The sequence below is a fragment of the Rhyacophila brunnea genome, unplaced genomic scaffold (assembly GCF_057557595.1).
Source record: "Rhyacophila brunnea isolate RB1 unplaced genomic scaffold, BYU_Rbru_1.0 scaffold_4, whole genome shotgun sequence".
NCBI classification, from domain to species: Eukaryota; Metazoa; Arthropoda; class Insecta; order Trichoptera; family Rhyacophilidae; genus Rhyacophila; species Rhyacophila brunnea.
The window spans coordinates 40,835,984-40,859,477 of NW_028233068.1; the positions used below are offsets into that span (position 1 = coordinate 40,835,984).

The window sequence follows — 23,494 nt, forward strand, 5'->3', positions numbered from 1 at the left end:
ACGTACTCTTAACTTTCGGTTATTATTGTGTGACGATTTTCTATAATTTTATGTTTGTAAAAATCTATGACAGAACTGTGCATTCACATATAACACTAAATGACATTGATTTTCATTATTTTTATCACTCAAAATAATAGCCACTCGCTCATCGATAAATTCATAATAGATCCATTAAATTTCCATTAATATACTACTAACACTCTTTAGTGACTCTCACTATGTTACCTACCTACCTATATTATTTTCAATACAGATTACGTTTGTGTAAGGTTGACTTATTGTCATATTCTGAATGCTATAGGTAGGTACGCATTTTTTGTGTGGTTTTGAGTTATGTGGATTGTTAGACAGATCATCTTCAATCATTTATATTATCTAATATGTGATTGAATTCATCGTAAATTACATATTACAGCTAGGGAGTTAGTATCAATAAATTGCTAATGTGCCCAACAGAACACAAATTATCAACAAGAAGAGAAAATCTCTTACTTAGAACGTAGGCAGTCTTGATCATAATGTGACAACCGAAATAGCTACATATCGACTAATATATCAACCTGTAGATTTTAATATAATTTATATCATCATTTGAGAAAAATTATAACACATTAAAATCTTGATTTAACAAGACCAATTCTAACATTTGTTAATGCCGAAAGTCCGTTACTTATTTTATTAAATATGTCTTCCGAATACATATCGTCGTTGAAACTAGAAAATTGTCCAAAAACACTACTTGTTAAAACATTGTGGTTTCAAGTGGTTTCATTTGCAAGACGAGAAGATATTAATAATGGCCACTAGATGGCATTCAAAGTCAATTTTCGATTAAAACAGAGTTACAAATTTTTTTAGTTTCAACGGCGAATGTTAAGAAAATTAGTTAGTTTACCTACTTTTAATTGAAGATATTATGCATTTAACTAAATGAATAAACAATGTTCTTAAAAACGAAACTAACTTAAAATTTTATAAAAACAGAAAAAAAACCTATTTACACATCAGAACATTGCCTGACATGTGTTTAAACAGGTGCAGAAAATCACTGTGCCGAACCAATTACCGTGCGCAAAGCTGTATAATCACTTGCTTATAATGTGTGGACTACTGTTTACGAGCGGGTATCCTTGGATTTAAATATGTAGACTATATTACTGATCCATTAAATAGTGGTCCACAAAATCGACGTTTACTGTGTTGTCAAATTCAATCATAGCGTCAGCTGAATGCAGAACTATTCTAAGTTACATTTGAAATTTTTCAAGAGAGAGTTTTTTGAAACCACTTACTGAAATTATTTATTATCTTTATGGATAAAATGTACGCATCATATTTTAGTAGGATTATTGATGAGAAAATCGGTGCATACACTTGTCTATATAAATAATAAATAACTGAAGTAAGCTGTTTCAAAAAAATCTTCTGCAAAATATTTCAAATGTGAGTTAGAATAGTTCTGCATTCAGCTGACGATAGGTATAAGAGAAAATTCCAACACATATATCAAAATAAACGTAAAGTAATATTATTATTTTATGTGAAAATCACCGAAATTTAATATTGAGCCCACCATACAATATTGTGTATAAATTCATGATATTGAGTGCTCACTCAATCGATAAACGCATTAATGACATTGATGACAGTTATGTATTAATACAGGCATTATACAATATTTATTGAATCATTTTCCTTTTATATACTGGAAGTTTGTTAGGTACCTAATGAAAACTATTACGAATTTATCTGTACGACAAGTGGCAGCATGAAATCTCGTAACTCACAACCCCTAGTAAAATGAAATACCTAATATCTATCTTTCTAAGAACATTATTAGTTGATGCAAATTTACCAGTAAAAGTCCAATGGGTGCTGTCTGTACAAGAAAACAGAAGGCCAGATACAACATATTTCAACACTCATTATTAGGATCTCTATAAAAACTTTCGTTCACACTCTAAAATATTGAAATTTTATCAAGCAAAATAATTATAAAATTTGAAAGAAATTCCAAAAATTAAATAAAAATAAATAAGTAGGTATATTAAATTCAAATAATCAGCCTGCGAAGAGTAAATAATGATAGAAAGATTTTTATGATATTAGAATTATAATTATTCAATAAATAAGCAGAAAGAAGACATTACATATCAAATTTAGTAGAAGGATAATAATTATAGGTATAAAAAGAAGTAAATAAGTGGGCTTGTTAACACCATTTGAAGATTTGATGCTTTATTCTGGCGCAAACTTTATTTTAGTGTATTCATAAAGACTCTCCATAAAAATTAATTCAATAAATTCACCAAATCAATATTTTATTTGGACCATATAATAAAAATCTCTAAAATCCATAAATTGAATTGCCAATAATCATAAAACGTTTCTTTTGAACGAGTTTTTTGTCATTTCAAGTAAATCACATAAAACTATTTTAGTTATTACAGCATTTTTCAGTGTGTTATATAAATACAGGGTCTGCTAGAGGAGTCTACTTTGCAGACAAATCAAATAAATATAAATATTTTTTTCTATTTAAATAAATTTTATTATTGTAAACAAACAGTTACATAAGCCGGATACTCATTAGCGAGCCGTAACTGTAACCATTCTAGATACTATAACCAACTCTAGGTGCAAAATAATTATTTATTAGGCTCGCGAACTAATTATTTGGCGTCCATACTGGTTACTGTATCTGCAACACATATATCGCACCGTGAGTGTAAAACCAAGGCATCTGCAAAAGACATATTTTGGATATATTAGGGTTTGAAGTCTTCGTTTTGTTAGGAGAAATAGAGTTTCTAAAAAAAACCATAATATTAGGTTTCTATCTACATTATATTGCATGTTTTTTCAGTTACTTCACTTTTATATTATCAAGTTCACGACTTTTGCAGTTGTTTTGCATTTAATCTCGAAATTGAAAAATCTGCAGATACCTTGGTTTTAGACTCACGGTGCGATATATTCAGGACAATAAAATGACCTAATCGTTTTTGAAGTAAGTACCTCATTCAATTAAAAGATTAAATTTATACTATGCATGAGCACAACCGCTAACCAAAGTCACCAGTGGTTGACACTTATAGTTTGTATAGGAATATGTTCAACCCAGCGAATGCAGCGTATCTAAACACACCATACAAACAGTAGGAGAAATTTAGTCAGTATTACATGGTAACCATCGGTGACTGTGGTGAGTGGTTGTATTTGAGCGTGACCTTTGTTTCTGTTTTATGTTGCTTACGCACGCATGATTTTACTGCTAATTGTAAAGAAACCCGTATTCTGAACCTTTATTTAACTTTTCTTGTTACTTTTAGAATCAACTCGTTTCTTATGAATGTTTCCTTGATTTCTCAGGAAGTGTTATTTACAATAACTTGCTATGGAAGTAGTGTCCATCATTTATTTAAAAAATCACTAATAAAGTACCTAGTATAATGACATAATAAAGGCTATAATAGTATAACAAAGGCCAACTAAATGAAAATAAATTAAATGGCACCCTCTGATTCTGTAGTTTTCAGGAATGATTTTGTTTCATGCCGGCAAAAGAAATTATTTCATGATTGTTTCAGTTTGTAGTGTTTAATATTTTTCTCAATGATAAATTCAAACATTTTTGATTCTTGACATTTCAATTATTACAGTCCAACACGTCAAATGACTACTAACATTTGTGTCAACAAGCCCTATAAAAAGTTTCACAGATGAATACTTTTCAAAATGTCATCACAGTGCCATGTAACATAGACAAGTGAAGAGTGTTAAATAAAAAAATAGCCATGAATTTACCTGCATCTCTATTAACTCATTGTCCAAGGTACCCGTGTAGATGAATCGGAGACACTGTTGAATTGCATTCGGCGTAATTATCTTACTCAGAGTGACAATGGTTTGAGTCGACGCTTGGCTTGTAGTTGTTAATTCATTCTGAAATAAAAAACATAACCATTTTTACAAAAGGTAAATTATTGAAATATAAATTATTTGAGTTATTTTTGTGACATGATGCTATTTCTCTTCCATATATTTAGCATCAATAAATTGTTGAGACACAATAATATTAGATGCACTTAGCACTCGAAGTAGAAACGTTTATGAACCGGAGCGCTCGATAATTTTCTGAAAATATTAAAGTATGCGAAACCTACCTACTTATCTTAGATGAACCAATTCAAAAATAGTCTTTAAACATCTGATACAACACTACTGCTAAAGATTCGGGCACGCAACATTTTTCAGCTCCGCAGAAGAAAAAAATTAAAATATTTTAAGTATTATTATCTTTTCTTAATTTATCTTCCGTATATAGGAAGTGAATATAGCTTTCAGTTGGGGAATGATTTAGCCTCTGTTCAGACACGGTGGATTCCGCGCGGCTTGCATCCACACGGAGTCAATTTGTACTAGCTTCTATATATTCGTTTACACTTGTCCGCAGAGGAGCTTGTACAAATTGACTCCGCGCGGTTCAATCCACCGTGTCTGAACCGAGGCTTATACTGAATTCTGACCTTAATTTTTGCAGTACGACCATCGAAGATTTTGTATTTTGGTAGTGGAAAAACGATCCATTGTGTTAAATTGTAGACTTGACGATTGAAATGACGATATGTCAAAAAATATGCGCAAAATATTTAACAGGTAACAAATGACAGGACTGTGAAATTCGTACCACGAGTTCGATAACCCTGTAGTGTGGTGGCGAAGAGTGGAGATAGGCTGTTAAGATTCGACATAAATAGTCCACAATAAACTTTGTCAGTCATATGTAGGTATATTATGTTTTCATTAAACTAAGTCTACAATTTAGAGATGGTATTGGTTAGTTTTTAAAAATAAATTAAACCCTGTCTAAACCAAACGATAATAGTTTTGGTATATTTTGGGCAATACGACAAAATCATGCACACCTTTTCATTCATACTTATTTGTTTTCGTTGGATTAAGAACAGATATTACACATATTATTGGTTATTTTTTGAAAATTCATTAAGATCTGCATTTCCAAACAATATTAGTCTATAGTCTAATAAACAAAATATTAGTCTTTTTATAAAATATCCAAAGTTATGTATGATTTAATTGCATAATTTTAGATATTTTATAGATAGACGAGTATTTTTCGACTATTATGTATTATGGCTTGGTTTTGCAGGGTTTAATTGAATTTTAAAAACTACCCAAAAGCATCCATAAATTATAATTGTAGTCTTATTTCAATGAAAACAAATACGTATAACTGACAATGTTTATAGTGCACTCTGTTTATTCTCTTGAAGTAGTGCGATGTGATATAATTAAAACTGCAAATTTTTATGATACGAGATTCGAGAAACTACATTCAATTTGATAGCATTGTTTGCCATTCGTTGAGTTTCAAACATTTTTTTTATTTATGTGCATTTGTATAGGGGCAAAACATTAGAAACAATTATATAATTTGAGGCTGTTAGTTTCAAAGTTGGTAATCTCCATATTTTGACATAATCCCAAGCAACCGTTAAGCACATTTAGTATCATAGATAGAATATTTTATTTTTGCAAACATATTAATCAGTGAATAATTAGAAAAGCGAAATAAAATGTCTTTAACGGCCGTATAATTAAAAAAAATCATCAGTTTTTATTATATAAAAAATGGCAGCTGATGAACAGAAATGACTTTGCTCTGTCTAACAAACAGAGCTGGATTTGATATTTTATGAATACACATACGATGAAAAACTACTGGCAGAATCAGAATCAAAAAGAATATAAAAAATAGTAAAAACGGAGATTACTGAGGATGACTTTGACACTTGTCCGACATCAAGAAAACTTCTCAGTAACGTACCTGTCATGGCGGCAACGCTTATTAGAGGCGTATTTAAATAATGTATCGGCTCTCCTTTTAGATGAGACTTCTTTTCTTCTTCACAATAAACCCAAAGTGTACTAATAATAATTCTAACATGACTCCTGATAAAAAATAAAGTGTAAAATGAATTATTGATAAATTTGGGTGCATTGTTAGTTCACAGTTTTAACATGTGGACAAGAAGTTCTCCACAATAATAGCCTCATTTGTTTGCGCGCAGATGTATGTAGTCTGTACTAGGCTTTATAGTAGGCGAACAAAAAAAAATTACAAAGTTTTTGTATGTAGTCAGATAATATAAGTTACTCAACTATGATAATGTTTAGAATTCAAATTATTTAATACCATGAATACCTTGACCAACTTGATGGAAATGAAAGCAGGATGATTGAGGTCTTTGTAGAAGTCAGGAATTTTCTTGCTGCAATCCGTTGACGGCAATATTTGACAGGACCGTCGTTTCATTTGTTCCCATACTCTGTAACATATAATATGTTTTACTACCAATCGGTATCGATCAGTCTAATATGTATATTTCTTTAAATTTCGAATAGGTACTATCAACTAAACAACAGATGTAGTAAAGGCTGATGTTATTGTAAATTCAATCAGAGTGAAAGATTAATTACCATTTCCGTTGAAAAGTAAAGTGCGTTTGTTTTAACGAGGAATAGTCGTTAAAAATTAGCCCAAATCCACTGTAGGCACATTTTTGTCGATATTAAGTCTCCTCATTGGTAAAGTGATCGGCCCAAGATATATTCATAATACGTTGATACAGCCATAATCTCAAAACACTCAATTCTAGTCAATTCATTCATATTTCCCAGACTAAATTGTTAACAAAGGGTTACTAAATGTTAAATGAAATTAAATGTTTATATTTCGTTATTTACCACAATCTCACTATATTTATATGTTTTTGTTCAACTTTTGCAAGAACTTTGTTCAAGATTAGAACTAAATAATTACAAGATAAAAAGAACTTTTTATACACAACGTTTTTAAATTTTCTGTTGAATCATATAAACTTCACTTGACAAGCTTAAACGATCAAAAAAATTTGTACTTGATAGAAATAATACTGAAATGTCATTTTGACATGTCATATTGATTTCCATAGTAACGCAAGTATATATTAATAATTTAGTTGCTAGGACCCCAGACCCTCTAGCAACCAATAATGGTGTCGAAATAACTTTTTATACAAAATAGAATTAACTGAAAATAAATTCAATTCTACTTAAAGATGGCTAAAAGTATTAAAAAAATGCATTGGCATCGTGTTCTGATATATTCTAAAAGTTTCAAATGTCTAGCTAGTCGGGAAGTTAGTTAAAAATCGATTGCAAGATTTGTACCGGACAAAGAACCACCGGACAAATAAGAATACGAGCTAAGAAAAACGTTGTAATAATAAAATGTGTTCTTACTTGTTCGCTTTTGTTTGATCCTGTCGAATGAGGTATTCTGTGTCTTCATTAAATTCACCCGACGGAGCTTCTCCAAATGTGCTCACCTGTAAAGTAATACATTGTTGACTTTTTATTTAATTGAAAAACTATCAAAAGGAAACTCGATGTTTGAGGGCCCATGATGAGGGCCCATGATTCATATTATGTGTTAATATAATACAGTACATTAAACATCCTTCTGTTGCTTTGTATTCATAAATCCATTGATGTGTGAAAGAGATGGTAGATTTAAAGTAGAGAAAACTATTTTAGCTAATTAGGTGTGAAGTTTTTCACTGTGCTCATAGAAGCACCTTTATAAGTGAAAACCGAAAATCCACAATTCAATTTGTGTAAATTGCCAATCAGCCGACACCTCATTGGGTGAATTCTGCCTAATACTAATAGGCCGACCAATAAATGGCCATTGTTTAAAATATGCATGCGTTAAACCTATATAAAATTAGCTAAAAACCTATTGTATATTATGGTAAATTAATGCTTGTAACACATTTTCTTCCCAGTTTGTCAGGATTACAAAAGATGTACTTCTTCTTCATATTTATAACAACAATGTACGGTATGTATGTATGGTATGCGTACGGATGGGGAGCCGTACTAAACACCTGCCAGCCGATGAACGCGTACTCGTAGGCATTCGTACGCATACAATCCACGAACCGAACCATTGTTCTGTTTCTACTGTAAGTTTTTGTCGTTCCATAGCTTGTTAAGCCTCTATTATATCAGGCCATATTTAATTTTTAAAATTATAAATTCTGCTTAAGATATCTATTAGTAAACAAGCAATTATACAATAATAATAACAATGACATTAATATTTTCTTATTTAATACGATTTGTACTCTTTGATGGAATCATTCAAATTTGTTCACAGTTCATTTCAATTTTAATACTCACCATACTGGATTCACTAGAGCTTCTAGCACCGAGACCCTCGCTGGTCTGCTGTACCGTAATGTCCATGGTTAATAGTCTATGGAAGGCAATTGAACTGGCTGCAAGTATAAATCTATGTACGGGAAAGCACATCGAACCCGCTATTATCACCATATCCGTGTAAATCTGTAATAAATATTTAAAAAATTAATAACCTACTTCATAGAAATATACATAAAAGCTCGGGAATAACTTTCAATTCCTGTTTTAATTCTTTTTTCATTTGTTAAATCATTAATCCTCAACCCAATACTATAACTAGATAACTTCAGTTTTGACATTGTTGTAAAATTAATTTTAATATAGGGCATATAACTGAATTGAATTAGTTCTCCTTTCATTTTTGCCAAAAGGTAAACAACACCTAGTGAAGTAGAAAAATTAGAATTGATTTATTGTAGAATTTAGGCAGATATGAAAATATTTACTTTTTCTAAAGATAATATAATTTTCATTGAGTTATAAATTATCTGCTGATTGTATTAGGTACCTATGTAAAGAAGGATACGATGTAACAGATTCAGAAATATTCTGAAAAATTACCTAGTATTAAGGTGAGGAATTACATCTTTAACGTTTTCTATGCAGTATCTGACAGGCCGCAGATTTTTAACAACACATGTTGAATGTAGAACGAAGCTCTTACTACAATCGCTGTAATACCGATAATTTGTGGCTTAGTATTTCATAATTATTCAAACAGATGTCACTGTATGTTTATTTTTTTAGATTATGCAAATCAATCGACGGTGGCTATTAATTTGAGTTTAAAGTCGGAAGAGATAACTTGAGAAATTTTTATGTGCGGCCTGTCAATGGCGGCCTCATGGACCTTGGACTATCACGCCGTGGGTCCCAGGTTCGAATCCTGGGTCTGGCAAGTACACATGTTGTTTTTCAATTTGTGTCCGTTAGGGTATGGACCTAATAAGTTGAGCAAGTGGCTGACATCCATTTCTCGTAAAAAGCAAAATCTGTTAATACAAACCTCTACTCTGTGGAGGCCCATATGATCCTATTAGGATCGGACATGGTCGAAAGAAAAGAAAGAAAGAAAGAAGGCATAAAACCAGTAAACCAATATAATTATTATCAAAATTATTTTTATTACAGCTAACCTGACTCATGTATAAATTGGCCATATGTTCCGGATAACTGCTCGACGCCACTACAACTTCTGGTGGCAATGGCTTTGGTGGCTTAAATGGAGCCTGAAAAAACATTGAAAATAACGAAATTAACACTTTCGTACAATAAAATGCAACTTTCATATTATTATTATTATTATTATTAATGATAGGATGACATAGTATCATTGGGGTTATATCAGCTTTATAATTGAAGCACTGCACTATATCTAATAATTATTATCTTATAAAATAAATTTTCATAGTTATTCATAATAATATTTTTTCAAAAGGATTGTAAAGCAGCCGAGTTGGATCGCCAGGGATGCTGGCGGAGTACAAGACCCATCAAGAGTTATAGAGCCAAAATTGATAGACACTATTTTTAAACATATTAAATGCTAGCTGAAGTAACTGACTCCTCAAGCAGGGCCGGATTTATCAAAGGGCTACGGGACTACCCCAGGGCTCCCAAGAAAATCAGAAAATTACTTTATTCAATATACACATTGAATACGGCTACATAATGAATTAAATCAGGAAGTGTTTCATACTATTGCATACGTGAATTAAAAGCTATATTGAAAGCCATCCAATCCAAAAAAAAAATATTTAACCCATTAGAGACATTTTATTTTTAGATATTTCTTAAACTCTACAAATATACCTACATATTTAGAAAGAGAAGTATAAATGAAATTTTTTTTTAAAACATTTTTAAATAAAACATAGAATAAAAAAGGTGAGACGCTTTAATGCCCTCGATGGCCATGCGGCTTGAGCGTTGGCCTATAGTTTCGAGGGTCCAAGGTTCGAATCCTGGGTCTGGCAAGTAGACATATTGTTCTTCAATTTGTGTATGAGTCAGAGTATGGACTTAATAGGACGTCCATCTCTCGTAAAAACAAATTCTGTTAACACAAACCTCCACCCTGTGGAGGCCCATATGATCTTATTAGGATTGGACATGGTATCAAAAAAAAAAATAGGTATGAGTAGCAGTTTTGGAAAAATCTTTTAATTTACAACAAAATTTAATTTGGCTGTTGGTCCACTTTTTTCTACTTTTAAATGGGTTAATAATTAATAAGATTTATTTAGCTGATTGGTCATTACCTGATATAATGGTCGTTGTACTCTTTTCAAATTGGTCATCCAAAACCTTTGTTGCTTTCTTGACATGAGAGCCGCTCGAATAGCATTCTCAAACACCTCATTGACGCCATAGTAGGTGAATACTGATGTCTCGTAATAGTAGATGCCGATTTCATGCGCTAGCGCTCTCCCTTGGTCTGGCATTACTAAGTCACTCTTTCTTGTTGCTCTGTAATGTGAAAAGTTAACAGAACATATCATGAAGCATGTATATTATGTAGTTTCTTATGTTACTTTGAATTTGTGACGTGAGTTTGTCATTACAAAACATTATCATCATTTTAAAATTATTATCACTTTTCATTATTTTATTTAGGTCAACCAAAAGGATCAGTCACAGATGAATAAGTACAATAAGAATATAAAATAATAAAATATAAGAATATTATGTGATGGTCCGAATAACAGGCAGATACAAAAAGCATAATTAAATCAAATATTCAATACAATTATGTATAAAGAATAAATTGGAAAGACATATTAAAAACGATTTAATCTTTTTTATGCCTCATATTTTTTTTTACTATGGCAGTATCTGAGAGGCCACAGATTTTTAACGACACACATTTAATGTAGAGCGAAGCTCTTATTAAAATCTCTGCAATACCGATAATTTGTGGCTTAGTATTTCATCATTATTATTGAAACAGATATCACTGTGTGTTTAATCTTTTAGATTATGCAAATCAATCGACAGTAGCTTATAATATGTGTTTAAAGTCGGACGAGATAATTCGCGATAGAGCCTAGAGCATAGAGCCACAAAACTCGCTGAAGGCATAGAACCGGTTAAAGAGAAAACCTTATAAGTAGTAATCCTAAGAGAACATTGCTACCTCATTTATCGTTTGTCAATTTATGGCTACGGCCGTATGTTGTAGCTTAACCACTGGGAAATGCCAATAGTTTCAAAAAAATACTACCTTATTCTTAGGTCAATAATTATTATAAAACAATCATTATTCGTAGGATGTTGTATTACATTTTAATGGTCAATCAATATAATATAATCAATGTCTTTATAATTATCTTCAAATGTGTTGATCGTGCCCATTTTTTGAATAATAAAATACCTAATTCTTGTCAAATTTGGGATCACAGAGATTATAAAATACAATTTTTTATCGTAAATATTTCACTATATAATGTTAACATTAATTATACTAATGGTTTTGTAAATGCGTTTAAAAATTAATAAATCTAAAAAATCTCAATACCACTGCAAATGGATGTACTGAAATATGACTATATTCTAAAACATTAGATCAAGAGGTTTAAAAGACTACTATTTTATGTAATAAAAATACTTTATGCAGTCATCAAATGTTTAAAATAAATATAAAAGATAATAAGGCTTCAAAATTATATAAATAGATTATCTACAACATTTAAGGAATGTCCAGGCTTATGCTCTGGAAATACCATAAATTCTCCATTTTGACCTACATGGCGCACGTGGACCCTTAAGAGCCAACGATTTTACTTTATTCTATATTAAGATATAAACATTCTTTCTATAATAAATAATCTAACAACCTTAAATGTGGGATTATTCAATATCGAATAAAATAATAAATATTATGTAAACATTTTGAAAAGGTTATTTTGTCAAATATTTCATTTTGCAATGGAAACTAATTTATGTTTAAGAAAAGATCGCTTAGTATAGTCGTTTAGTCAAGTACATAACATTTTTTTGAATGTCAGTGGAGTAGTCAATGTAGCAGATCAGTTCAAGACCATGATGACGTTATTCACTTCTAAAATGTTGAATAGAACTTACCTAACAAACGGGCTCCGATCTCGAAAGTATGAGAGGTACGTTTCATCTCTGTACATGTAGCGCAGGTCGTTCTTGCACCCGACCAGGAGTACCGGAGTGTGCGGACAGAACTTGCGGATCTCCGGGTACCACATCGCCCCGCAGTTTCGCAGCGACACTGGATTCGTGATCGAGAAACATAGCAGCACAACGTCCGACCTGTCAAATTAAAGAAAACATAATTATTATCAAAAGAGTTAGACTATTGAAGAGGGAGCCTATAAAACTTTATGTAGGTATTACAACACTTGATACTGATTTCAGAATGTTTTTAGTTTAACCAATTTCGAGATACCTATCTATACTAATAATTTAGTTTTGATTTTTTAAGGTGGCGGGACAGGGCACGTTTAACAAAATCTTGCAGGTACCACTGACTTCCACATTTATTCCGCCTATTACTTATAGCTTCTTGTCACTTCACGTCACTCACATACTCCGCTTTTTTGAATTTCTTTTACATTAAGAGTCCATGTTTCATATATGCGTGAGTGTTGGTAGCACATATTGGTTGAACACTTTACGCTTAAGAAACAATGGGAGGTCACATTTGAAGATACTATTCCGGCACCCAAATGCATTCCATGATACCCAATGATGAGAATTGCTTTTAGTTCAGCAATGCAGTTTATCATTAATTTTGTCTTTGAGACATTTATATCTCTAAACCTGCTTTGCGGCTTTCATTTGCAAGCTTCTGCATCCAGTTCTGAAGGTCTTCTGGATGTTTGCAATCACAGACAACAATGTCGTCTGCAAAACTCAGGTAACTGAAGTATTCGCCGTTTAATCATTGGAGCTCATGTCCATATTATGCATCAGCTTCACTTCCATATACGTACATACAATGGCTCCATCTCAATGGAGGAGATTTTTGTATATAACTTCTTTGATTATTTTTGTGTAGGCAGTGTAAATGTAATTGAGTGTGAAATACAGATGAAATTGCAGCAGAATATTCTGTCTCATTATGAAAAGCCTTTTGTTTGTTTTATACACCATCTTTTATAATACATTTGGTTAGCAATAAGTGACTGAAGTAAAAAGTATTTTAAAGTGTCTCATAGTACTAATCATTAGAGAGGTTTCACTCATTCTTAATATAACAACCACTTAATTTAATTACCCTAAGATATTTGGATTTTCTAACCTGCCGTAAGCGAACCTCCTGTCCTTGTCATGATCTCCAAACGTGTCCCAGAGCCGTAAGGATACATTAACGCCATCAACTACTTCCCAAGATCTCTCTAACACCTGTGGAATACAAAAGTGTAAGTTCTAAACATCTCATTGAGTAAATAGTACAGGGCTCGAAATGGACCGGAACGCACCGGAGCGCCGTTCCGGTTCATAAAATCTCCAAAACTATCGCTCCGTCTCGTGGAATATTAATTTGACCGCCTGAGCTAGATATGTCATATAATAAAAAATCTAACAGACTTATTTTTAAAAAATACATATAGGTACAATTAGATAACAACCTTAATATTTTAATAAAATTATCGAGCGCTCCGGTTCGTAAAATTTTCCATTTTGAGCGCAGTACTCGAAGAAAGAAATAGTACAGTGCTCGAAATAGAAAATTTTACGAACCGGAGCGCTCGATAATTTTCCAAAAAATTACGTCTGCCAGAATTTTTGTTATAACTATAGATACCTAAACTACCTACCATGGAAGGATAAAATGCAAATAGCAAATAAAAATGCACATGGACAGGCAACGTTTATCAGCTTCGCAGGTGAAAATGCAATGCGTTTTTACGAAATATATATTTATTTTCTTTTTTGTCTCTATTTTCTGCATATGTAAAATCTACCCCCACGGGATGTCACTGTATTTTTACTTATAATTAATAATGTATTTATTTTGATTGATTTGATTTCATATGTTGATTTAGTAATAACACAATGAGGAGCGTCCCTAGGACATATGCTGCCCCTTAAATAAACTGAAAATGCCGCTCTTCTGTATTTTAAGAAAATATTATTATCCTTCACGTATATTAAAAAAAAAGATTTAAGAACCGGAATGTTTATAATATTAAGTAAGACGCTTGAGGATTTTACTATATTTTTTTACTATATCGATTTTACTCGCTGGAAGTCGGATATTTTATGAACCGGTACGCCATTTTCGAGATTTTTATCAACAGGAACGCCATCTTCGGAAATCCCACGAACTGGAGCAGCGCTCTGGTGCGTTCCGCTCCATTCCGAGCGCTGAAATAGTATTAATCAAGGGACTATCCATTTAGCTGGCACCCATGTGAAGTTAGCAATTATAATGAAATTAATGTCATAAAATTGAATCTTAAAAAAAAAACCAACCCTACCTACTGTCACCTAACTGCTTCAACTTCTTTCTTGTTATTTATAATATTTACATTTTACACTAACATTGTGTGATTGTTTAGATAATAATGTTTTCTTTGTTATACATGTTTCTATATGTGACTGTTTCTTTCTGATTATCACATACTTTTGTCTTCTAAAGAGACACTTTCAAGGTGTATACTGTATAGCATATAAATACATAAGTTTTGAGGCGCTCAGTATATAACAGATTTCTTTTTTTAATTGATCTTTTTAACGAAAACCATATTATATTTGGCTATCAAAGTATGGGTAATTTATTCTTGTAATTGTCAATAGTGCCGTCAATCTTCAATTATTTCATGTAAAGATTTAAGATCATGATGCCTACTTCATTCAAAAAATTCATATAAATTTGTTATAAAACTCAGAGAATTGCAGGCTGGTATGAAAACATGCATGTTAAGCGTATTTCACTAAAATCGCAAACCAAATTAATGGATTAGAATACAGATCATATATATATAGCCAAATTTTTAAATGGAGATAGGTAGATCTTATTACTAGAAGACAGGACTATCGCTGCATGATTTTTACCACCATATTCTATTCTCAGTTGTGGACTATCGTGACTACTCTAAAATGCAACCATCTTTTTGAGCGACCGAGACTTGAGACACCCCTTATGATCCTCTGATTCTCTCAGGGCAGAATGAAGACTGCCCCTAGTAACAGCAAGATTCACTTGGTCACTCTAGCGTGCAAATGCTTTCCCTTTGGTTTGCATTCCCTGAAAGCTACCAAAAACCATGGTGTGGACAACATTTTCATGTACTGTATGTCTGAAAAATTGCAGAATGTGTCTTGTACATGTTGTAACCATTCCTATAATTTGACTCTGTCGTAGGGACCTAAATTTCCACTACTTGAGATACTAAAGTTTAGCAGAAATATGTGTCGAAGACTGGCAAAGAAACAAAAATAGTAGAGTAATAGTTGAGAGAGAGAGAGAGAGAGAGACAGCTGACAAACAAGTAAATAAAATACATGAACTCACATCTTTGTAGATCCTGTACTGGTCGATAGCCCAAACAGTGGGGACATGCGTCGTGAGTAACTGGGAGAGAGAGACGTGCTTGTTGCAGGCGCGGGCGCAGATGAGTCTTGTCTTGCCGACGGCTGTGTCTCCCACCACCACACACTTCACGAGCTCCTGGTGAGGCTGCTCGTTATCCATAATTCCATTGTTTTATAACAGCATCCTGAAACAATGGACAAAGGAATATTAGGCACATTTTTAGTTATTCTAAAGAGTCAGGACTATGACAGAAAGATTCAATTACGACTCTTTGTCTATTTATCATAATCAGTTGAATCTTTTGAATATTTTTATTTATGCTTATTGTCTATGGTCGGTATCGCCGATAGTTTATGGCTACCAACAACTAGAAAGTATTACTGGTTGCCACAACCACATACAGAAATGTTGATTTCATTTCTTCTGCCTCGTGGTTGCTGTCAACCTGATTGCCAGTGACAGTGCGGTATGGACCTTTAACTTATATTTAAATAAGAAAAATTCATTCATTCAAACAGTTCGCAGGTGAAAATCAACATTATATGTGGATGAGTTAATAATATAATTCCGTAGACCATTTTATTATAAATATTTAAACAGTGACCATATATATTAATGTACCTACATATTAGTGAAATGTTGTTTATTATTGTATAACTTCACAACATGTATAGTAGGCAGTGGCGAAGGGTGGAGGTAGGCTGTTAAGATTCGCTATAAATAGTGCACACTAAGCTATGTTAGTCATATGTATTTGTTTTTATTGAATTAAGACTACAATTTACAGATGGTGTTAGTTAGTTTTTAAAAATCAATTAAACTCTGCCTAAACGAAACCATAATAGATTTGGTCTAATTTGGGCAATACGACAAAATTGTGCACAATTTTTCACTCATAGTTATTTGTTTTCGTTGGATTAAAACTACATATTACACATATTGTTGGTTCATTTTTTTAATTCATTAAGTCCTGCGTAAATCAAACTATAATAAATAAAAAATATTATTCTATCTATAAAATGCTCAAAGTTATGTATGATTTAATTGCATAATTTTAGATATTTTATAGATAGACGTGTATTTTTTGACTATTATCTATTATGGCTTGGTTTTTCAGGGTTTAATTGATTTTTTTAAATCTAACCAACATTATCTGTAAATTGTAGTCTTATTTCAATGAAAACAAATATGTATGTCTGAAAAAGTTTAATGTGCACTATTTATGGCGGATCTTAACAGCCTACCTCCACCCTTCGCCACTGATAGTAGGACAGAGCTGCCTGTGCTGTTAGATTTATTTTGCAAAGCTTTCATGAAATATTTACATCACATGTTTTTGTCATAACAATGTATAGTAAAAAATATTTACACACTTGAACAGAAATAGATAATTTTTATCTTTTGCATTCATGGTACTTTTCTTATCATTTTATATACTTACTTACTTACTCTATTCTTATAATATTTCATTATTATAGTAGACAACAAGTAGGCTTCTATTTCTAATGTTCCGTTTTTTCCAACCAAAATAATACAAATAAATTTAATGCAGATAGATATGTTCAATTTTATCATGCTTATATTTATTGCAAATTGGGCAAAAAGGGTTTACTTACTTCACCATGTTCGATCCCGAGAGGATCATATGGGCCTCCACATGGTGAAGGTTGTATTAACAGATTTTTTAATGAGAAATGGATGTCAGCCAATTGCTCAACGTATTAGGTCCATACTCTGACTCCAAACACAAATTGAAAAATAATTTGTGTATTTGCGACCCAGGATTTTAATCTGAGACCCCACTACATTATAAGCCATAAGTATATAAAGGGTTTGCCAGTTTGGCCATTGTCCTAAACTGAAAATATAATCCACAAACTAATGACGGTCGAAACACATTGAATTACGGACATATAGGTTTTTGAAAATAGACACTTCATATTCCGTACCATTTGTAATTACTGTATGAACTAAAATGTTGCTTCATACCACAAGCAAAGGGTGGAGGTAGGCTGTTTAGATTCGATATAAATAATGCATACTAAACTTTGTCAATCATACTTATTTGTTTTCATTGAACTAAAAATACAATTTGCAGATGGTGCTGGTTAGTTTTTAAAATTCAATTAAACCCTGCCTAACCATACCATAATAGTTTACGTATGCAATGGGCGATCCAACAAAAATAGTGCACACTTTTTCAGTCGTATTCATTTGTTTTTGTTGAAATAAAAATGCACATTACAGATGCCGTGGTTAGATTTACAAAATTCGTGAAGCTCTGCCTAAACCAAACCTTTAGAGATAAAAAATATTCTTCTATCTATAAAATATCTAAAATTATGTATGGTTTAATGACATAATTTTAGATATTTTATAGATAAACAAACATTTTTGACTATTATCTACCATGGCTTGAATTAGGCAGGGTTTAATTGAATTTTAAAAACTAACAAACACTATCTACACATTGTAGTCTTAGTTCAATGAAAACAAATATGTTTGAATGACAAAGTATTCTATGCACTATTTATGTCGGATCTTAACAGCCTACCTCCACCCTCCGCCACTGCTTCATACAATATTGTCTCTTCGGTCTGTGTACTTTTTCCTAATATGTAGCTTAATTCAATTCAGATACTCATGATAAAATGTGATTAAATTTAGTACTGTAATTATTTGTCATTTTACCAATTTCATTAGTGACACTGTCGACAAACAGATGCCATAAAAAAACATAAGATGGCATGGGAACAGTGTAATAAAATTCTCAAAAATACAATATATTCAAAACAACTGAATAAACAATTACTGTAACTAGTTAAATGTGGAAATATTTAGATAGATATTTAAAAACATTACTTTTTGTTTTATGTACGAGGGTGGGTCAATAAGTCCTTAGAAAAGCCGACAGGTGGCGCGACTAGTACTGTAAGCGGTTTGTTTTCATGCAGCGGCAGTACCGATTCAGTATGCTGCGAAGTTTCAATCAGATTGGTCGGGTTGTTGTTTTTTATTTTCGTACATTTAAAAAAAAAATTTGCTTGTTTACAAAAATGGAGAAAATTGAGTTTAGAGCTGTTATTAAACATTTTAATATAAAAGGGTTAACAGCAAAGGAAATAAAAAATGAGTTGGATTTAGTTCACGGCATATCTTCTCCTTCACTTGCAACTATTTATAACTGGTTAAATGAATTTAAACGTGGTCGTACATCAACAAAGGATGAACCACGCTCAGGACGTCCTGTAGAGGTGACTACACCAGAAATGATCAATAAAATCCACGATATGGTGTTAAGTGACCGAAGATTAAAGTTGAGTGAGATAATTGAGGTTACAGGGATCTTAAAAGGTAGCGTCATTTCTATTTTACATGACAAATTGGGCATGAAAAAAGTTTCTGCAAGATGGGTGCCGCGTTTGCTCACAGTCGACAATAAACGCAATAGGGTGGTGGCCTCTAAAGCCCTATTGTCGCTCATGCAACGCAATCCGGATGAATTTTTTCGTCGCTTTGTGACTGTAGATGAAACATGAATACACCACTATACTCCCGAGACGAAAGAACAGTCAAAGCAGTGGATTGCGAAAGGCGAACCATGTCCAAAGAAGGCGAAAACCGTAAAATCAGCTGGTAAGGTTATGGCTACTGTATTTTGGGATGCACGTGGAATTATTTTCGTTGACTATTTGAAAAAAGGAAAAACAATAACAGGGGATTATTATGCATCTTTATTGGACCAGATAAAAAACGAAATTGAAGAAAAACGGCCTCATTTAAACAGGAAAAAAATCCTCTTTCATCAGGACAATGCCCGTGTTCACACATGTTTACGATCAATGGCTAAAATTGAAGAATTGAAGTTCGAATTGGTCGACCACCCACCGTATTCGCCAGATTTAGCCCCCAGTGACTTTTTTCTTTTCCCAAACTTAAAAAAATGGCTAAGTGGACAACGTTTTTTTTCAAATGAAAAAGTCATCGATCGGACAAATGCTTATTTTGAGGACCTTCCGAAAACTTATTTTTCTGACGGTTTAAAAAAAATTGAGAAACGTCTAACCAAGTTTATTGAGCTCCAAGGAGATTATGTTGAGAAATAAAAAAAAAATACAAAAATAAAAACTGTTTTAATGCTTTTTTCTAAGGAATTATTGACCCACCCTCGTACCTACTGTAAACATTTAAAAAATGTCAAAAATGATGAGTTATTTTATTATTATTGAAGTAGTTGCATCTTGTTATAACTAGTTTCTATAAATATTTAGGTACTTATAAGCATATTTTGTTTAGTATAAGTAGCTACCTACTAAAAATATAATTTTGTAATGCTCACAAAAAGTTTAGATAAGCAAATAGTACCTACCTAAGTAAAGTGTAACATTTTCTAATCAGTGTTTCTCAAAGTAAAGTTTATTATTGACAGCATGAAACATATCAGATATTGTCTGACAACAAGAAATCGGCGATAAAAGGAAGTCTCTGTAGGTAGTCGCATGTAGAAGACATCTAGTGACGTACCTGTCGTGGCGGCAACGCATGCTCTTCCTTTAGATGCGACTCCTCTTCTTCTTCGCAATATAGCAAAAGCTTACTAATAATAATTCTAACATCACTCCTGATTTTTTTGACATATTTTTATTATAACAAACTTCATATTACGTTAATTGACAGATCCGTACACCACCCAAATGATAAATTTGGGGGCATTCCTCATTTGAAAAACATAAGTTAGAATTAGCTCTACTAAAGGAGATTGTTAGTTCACAGTTTTAACATGTGGACAAGAGGTTCTTTTTCAACAGTAGATCTTACCAACTAATATTACCTGTGGATAAGTATACCTAATAAATTTTCATATAATGATTCATGTTCACTATATTATTACATATTTTGGGTGTCCACTCAATTATTTCAATTAAAATAGATATAGGTAGAGTACTTGACAGTAATGTTTATTTGAATATAATTATTGTTTTATTGCTGTCTCCTCTAACTATTTTCTAATCCCATCCTGTACATTTTACCCCTCACCACTATTCCTTGAGGGGGACTTATTGTTTTACTTAAATATTATTTGTATTTATTCATACAATAATCTTCGTATTAGAGATAAAACTCATTAAGTGCAATCGTTTAACATTGCACATAATAACTTTTACACCTGATAATGCTATATGGCTTCATGGTGTTTTCTGCCATGCTGTAAATAAATGAATATTTATACAAAAAATGATCAATGCATAACATTATGGATTCATTGGTTAGAAACCATTATTATCACGTCACATGCCTACATGCGAGATCACAGTTAGGCACGGTAAAAAAGAGTGCATACATGTATAAAAATCACGCTGAAGTCATCTCACTTTTAACAAGTCGCACCACCAACCTCACGCATGATAAAACTTTTTTTAATTTTCTGCAGATTTAAACGTTTTACAGTCACATATTTTTGTTTTTAGTGGGTTGGAAGGGAGCTACAAATGACAAGTATTTGATGTAATATTTTTGTAGATTGTCAGTTTTAATTATTGAATGTTCTTTGGTGTGACGTATTTATGACCCCCACAAAGGTGGTGCTGACAGGGCTCTAGCCTGGGGGCCCGGCGAGGTAAGTCGACCAGATAAGTGAGATAAACACACATCACAAATTTGCTTTAATAGTAAAAAAAAGTCTCCTGCGGCGCTATTTTCCTTCAATGATGTTATTATTTAAAATTATGTGGATATACAATAAAATTTTTAATTGTATATCGATACTCGACAACTCCATAATTCAAATGGATTTATTAAAATATACAAAAAAACACTAAATATACACATTAATTTTACCGCGTACACCATTTGGAAAACGCTACTGTAGAGCGTCACACTGCCTTTATCCTTAGCGATAGATAGAGGGGCCTGTCAAAGATCCTAGCCTATAGGCCATGGACGTATTATCAATATGTTTCTGCCTACATTCATAGTGGTATGAGCGAGAGGCATGACCGGCAAAAAGAAAAGAAATAGAACTTTATTAAACTCTTGAGAACACCTGCTGCAGGTACAATCTTTATCAATAGGTATGTTCTTAGTTTCATAGTGACTAAGGTCAAACTGAACAATAAACTAATTATTATCTTGTTTACAATAAATTTTGTTTTTAGTTATTACACATGTATTATGTTGTAATGTTTGTAATACAATTAATAACACAAGTTTCTTTACCATTTAATCTTTCATAATATGTACCTATATATATATATACAGTATAACCTCGTTTTTACGTGCCCGGAATTCACGTTTTCCCGGCAATTGCGTGTATTTTTTTCAGTCCTGATGTATTTCAGTACATTTAATACCCGCATTTACATTTTTCTTTCCCACGATTTACATCGGAAATATTCAAAATATGCGAGTTACGCGCGCTTGACAATGATTGGGTCGTGACATTCGAACGGCGTAAGGTGAGAATTACATAACAAAAATGCAACAAACTAATATACATGATTTTTTAAATAAAAATTTTTAAAAAATTCAATAAAAATTTAAATTGAATGTTGTTTTTTAATAAAACGTAATTTTTTTAGAAACATGTTCTTTTTTTCAATACCCCCCTTTTACATTTTCCCTCCAATTAGGTTTTTTTTTCAGTCCCTTAAAAAATGTAAAATAGGGGTTATACTGTATAATTATATATATGTTCATTTCATTTAAAGAATTTTCACTTTAATAAATAAAATTAGAGGATTTATTTATATGAACTTTTTGTATTACTATCAATTGTGATTCCGTGGTTAAATTGGTAGCTATAGAAAAAATAATATTCTGGCAGTTGCACATTGAAATAGCTATAAACAAGATGTCGCTTTGTTTTTATATTTTGTTATAATGTACCTACAATTATTATGACATACCAACTTACAGTTATTTTTTGTGATTTTGCATCACTAAATAATGATCGGTCCTATCTAAAAAAGTAGGTAGTATCATAAAAATCTGTAAATTACCTACCGATTGAACACAATATAGTTCACATATTTGTATTGCTATACACACTTTATGGGGGCGAAAGAGACTACGCTGGATCGGCCACGTGCATAGAATGCCGGAGGATATACCGGCGAGACGAGCTATGTATGCAACCCCTGATGGCAAGAGAAGACCCGGACGGCCGAAACTGAGATGGCTGTACTGTGCCACGAGAGATTTATAAATGCTCAGTCAGAGCAATTGGAGAGTGTCGGCGCTGAATCGTCCAAGATGGAGGAAGTTTTTGAAGGAGGCAATCATCCACCAAGGGTTGCAGTGCCATAAATAATGATGATTTGTATTGACACCTTCTGGCTGTGAATACAATGACATGTGGTGAAAAAGAGGTCCTACTAAATATATCTAAGTGAGTATAGTCATCTTTGGGTACCACTGTATGACAGTATTTGTACAGCGGTTGTCTACTCGCCGAGCGACATGTCAGGCTCATTGCCATTTCATCTGCTTAGTGACCTCTATGATATCGCATACTCTTGTCGGCTTCCTTATCCATTGGTTTTTTTGTGATCTTTACGCATTATGCCCAACATGCACATTTCCATGCCACATATTGCTACTCGTAATATTTGAATTTCTCTTACATTAAGAGTCCATGTTTCACATGCATACGTGAACGTTGGTAGCACACATTGGTTGGACACTTTACGCTTAAGACACAGTGGGAGG

The 23,494-nt window shown here is 32.4% G+C and overlaps 1 protein-coding gene across 11 annotated transcripts in view; it reads right to left on the minus strand.

The window, feature by feature from the left end:
• RhoBTB (Rho-related BTB domain containing) overlaps positions 1-23,494 on the minus strand; it is a 64,535-nt gene that overhangs the window by 11,424 nt on the left and 29,617 nt on the right. For 4 of the 11 annotated variants that reach the window (XM_085954958.1, XM_085954956.1, XM_085954961.1 and 1 more), the window contains exons 2-10: positions 15,767-15,971; positions 13,547-13,650; positions 12,358-12,555; positions 10,536-10,743; positions 9,411-9,503; positions 8,254-8,418; positions 7,312-7,397; positions 6,224-6,356; positions 3,811-3,948 (exon numbers count right to left, since the gene is read on the minus strand). In XM_085954958.1, coding sequence (XP_085811084.1) covers positions 3,811-3,948; positions 6,224-6,356; positions 7,312-7,397; positions 8,254-8,418; positions 9,411-9,503; positions 10,536-10,743; positions 12,358-12,555; positions 13,547-13,650; positions 15,767-15,946 — 1,305 coding nt within the window. In that variant the 5' untranslated portion in view covers positions 15,947-15,971. The remainder of the gene's footprint in view (positions 1-3,810; positions 3,949-6,223; positions 6,357-7,311; positions 7,398-8,253; positions 8,419-9,410; positions 9,504-10,535; positions 10,744-12,357; positions 12,556-13,546; positions 13,651-15,766; positions 15,972-23,494) is intronic. The other 7 variants (XM_085954960.1, XM_085954959.1, XM_085954963.1 and 4 more) reach the window with 3 other exon arrangements.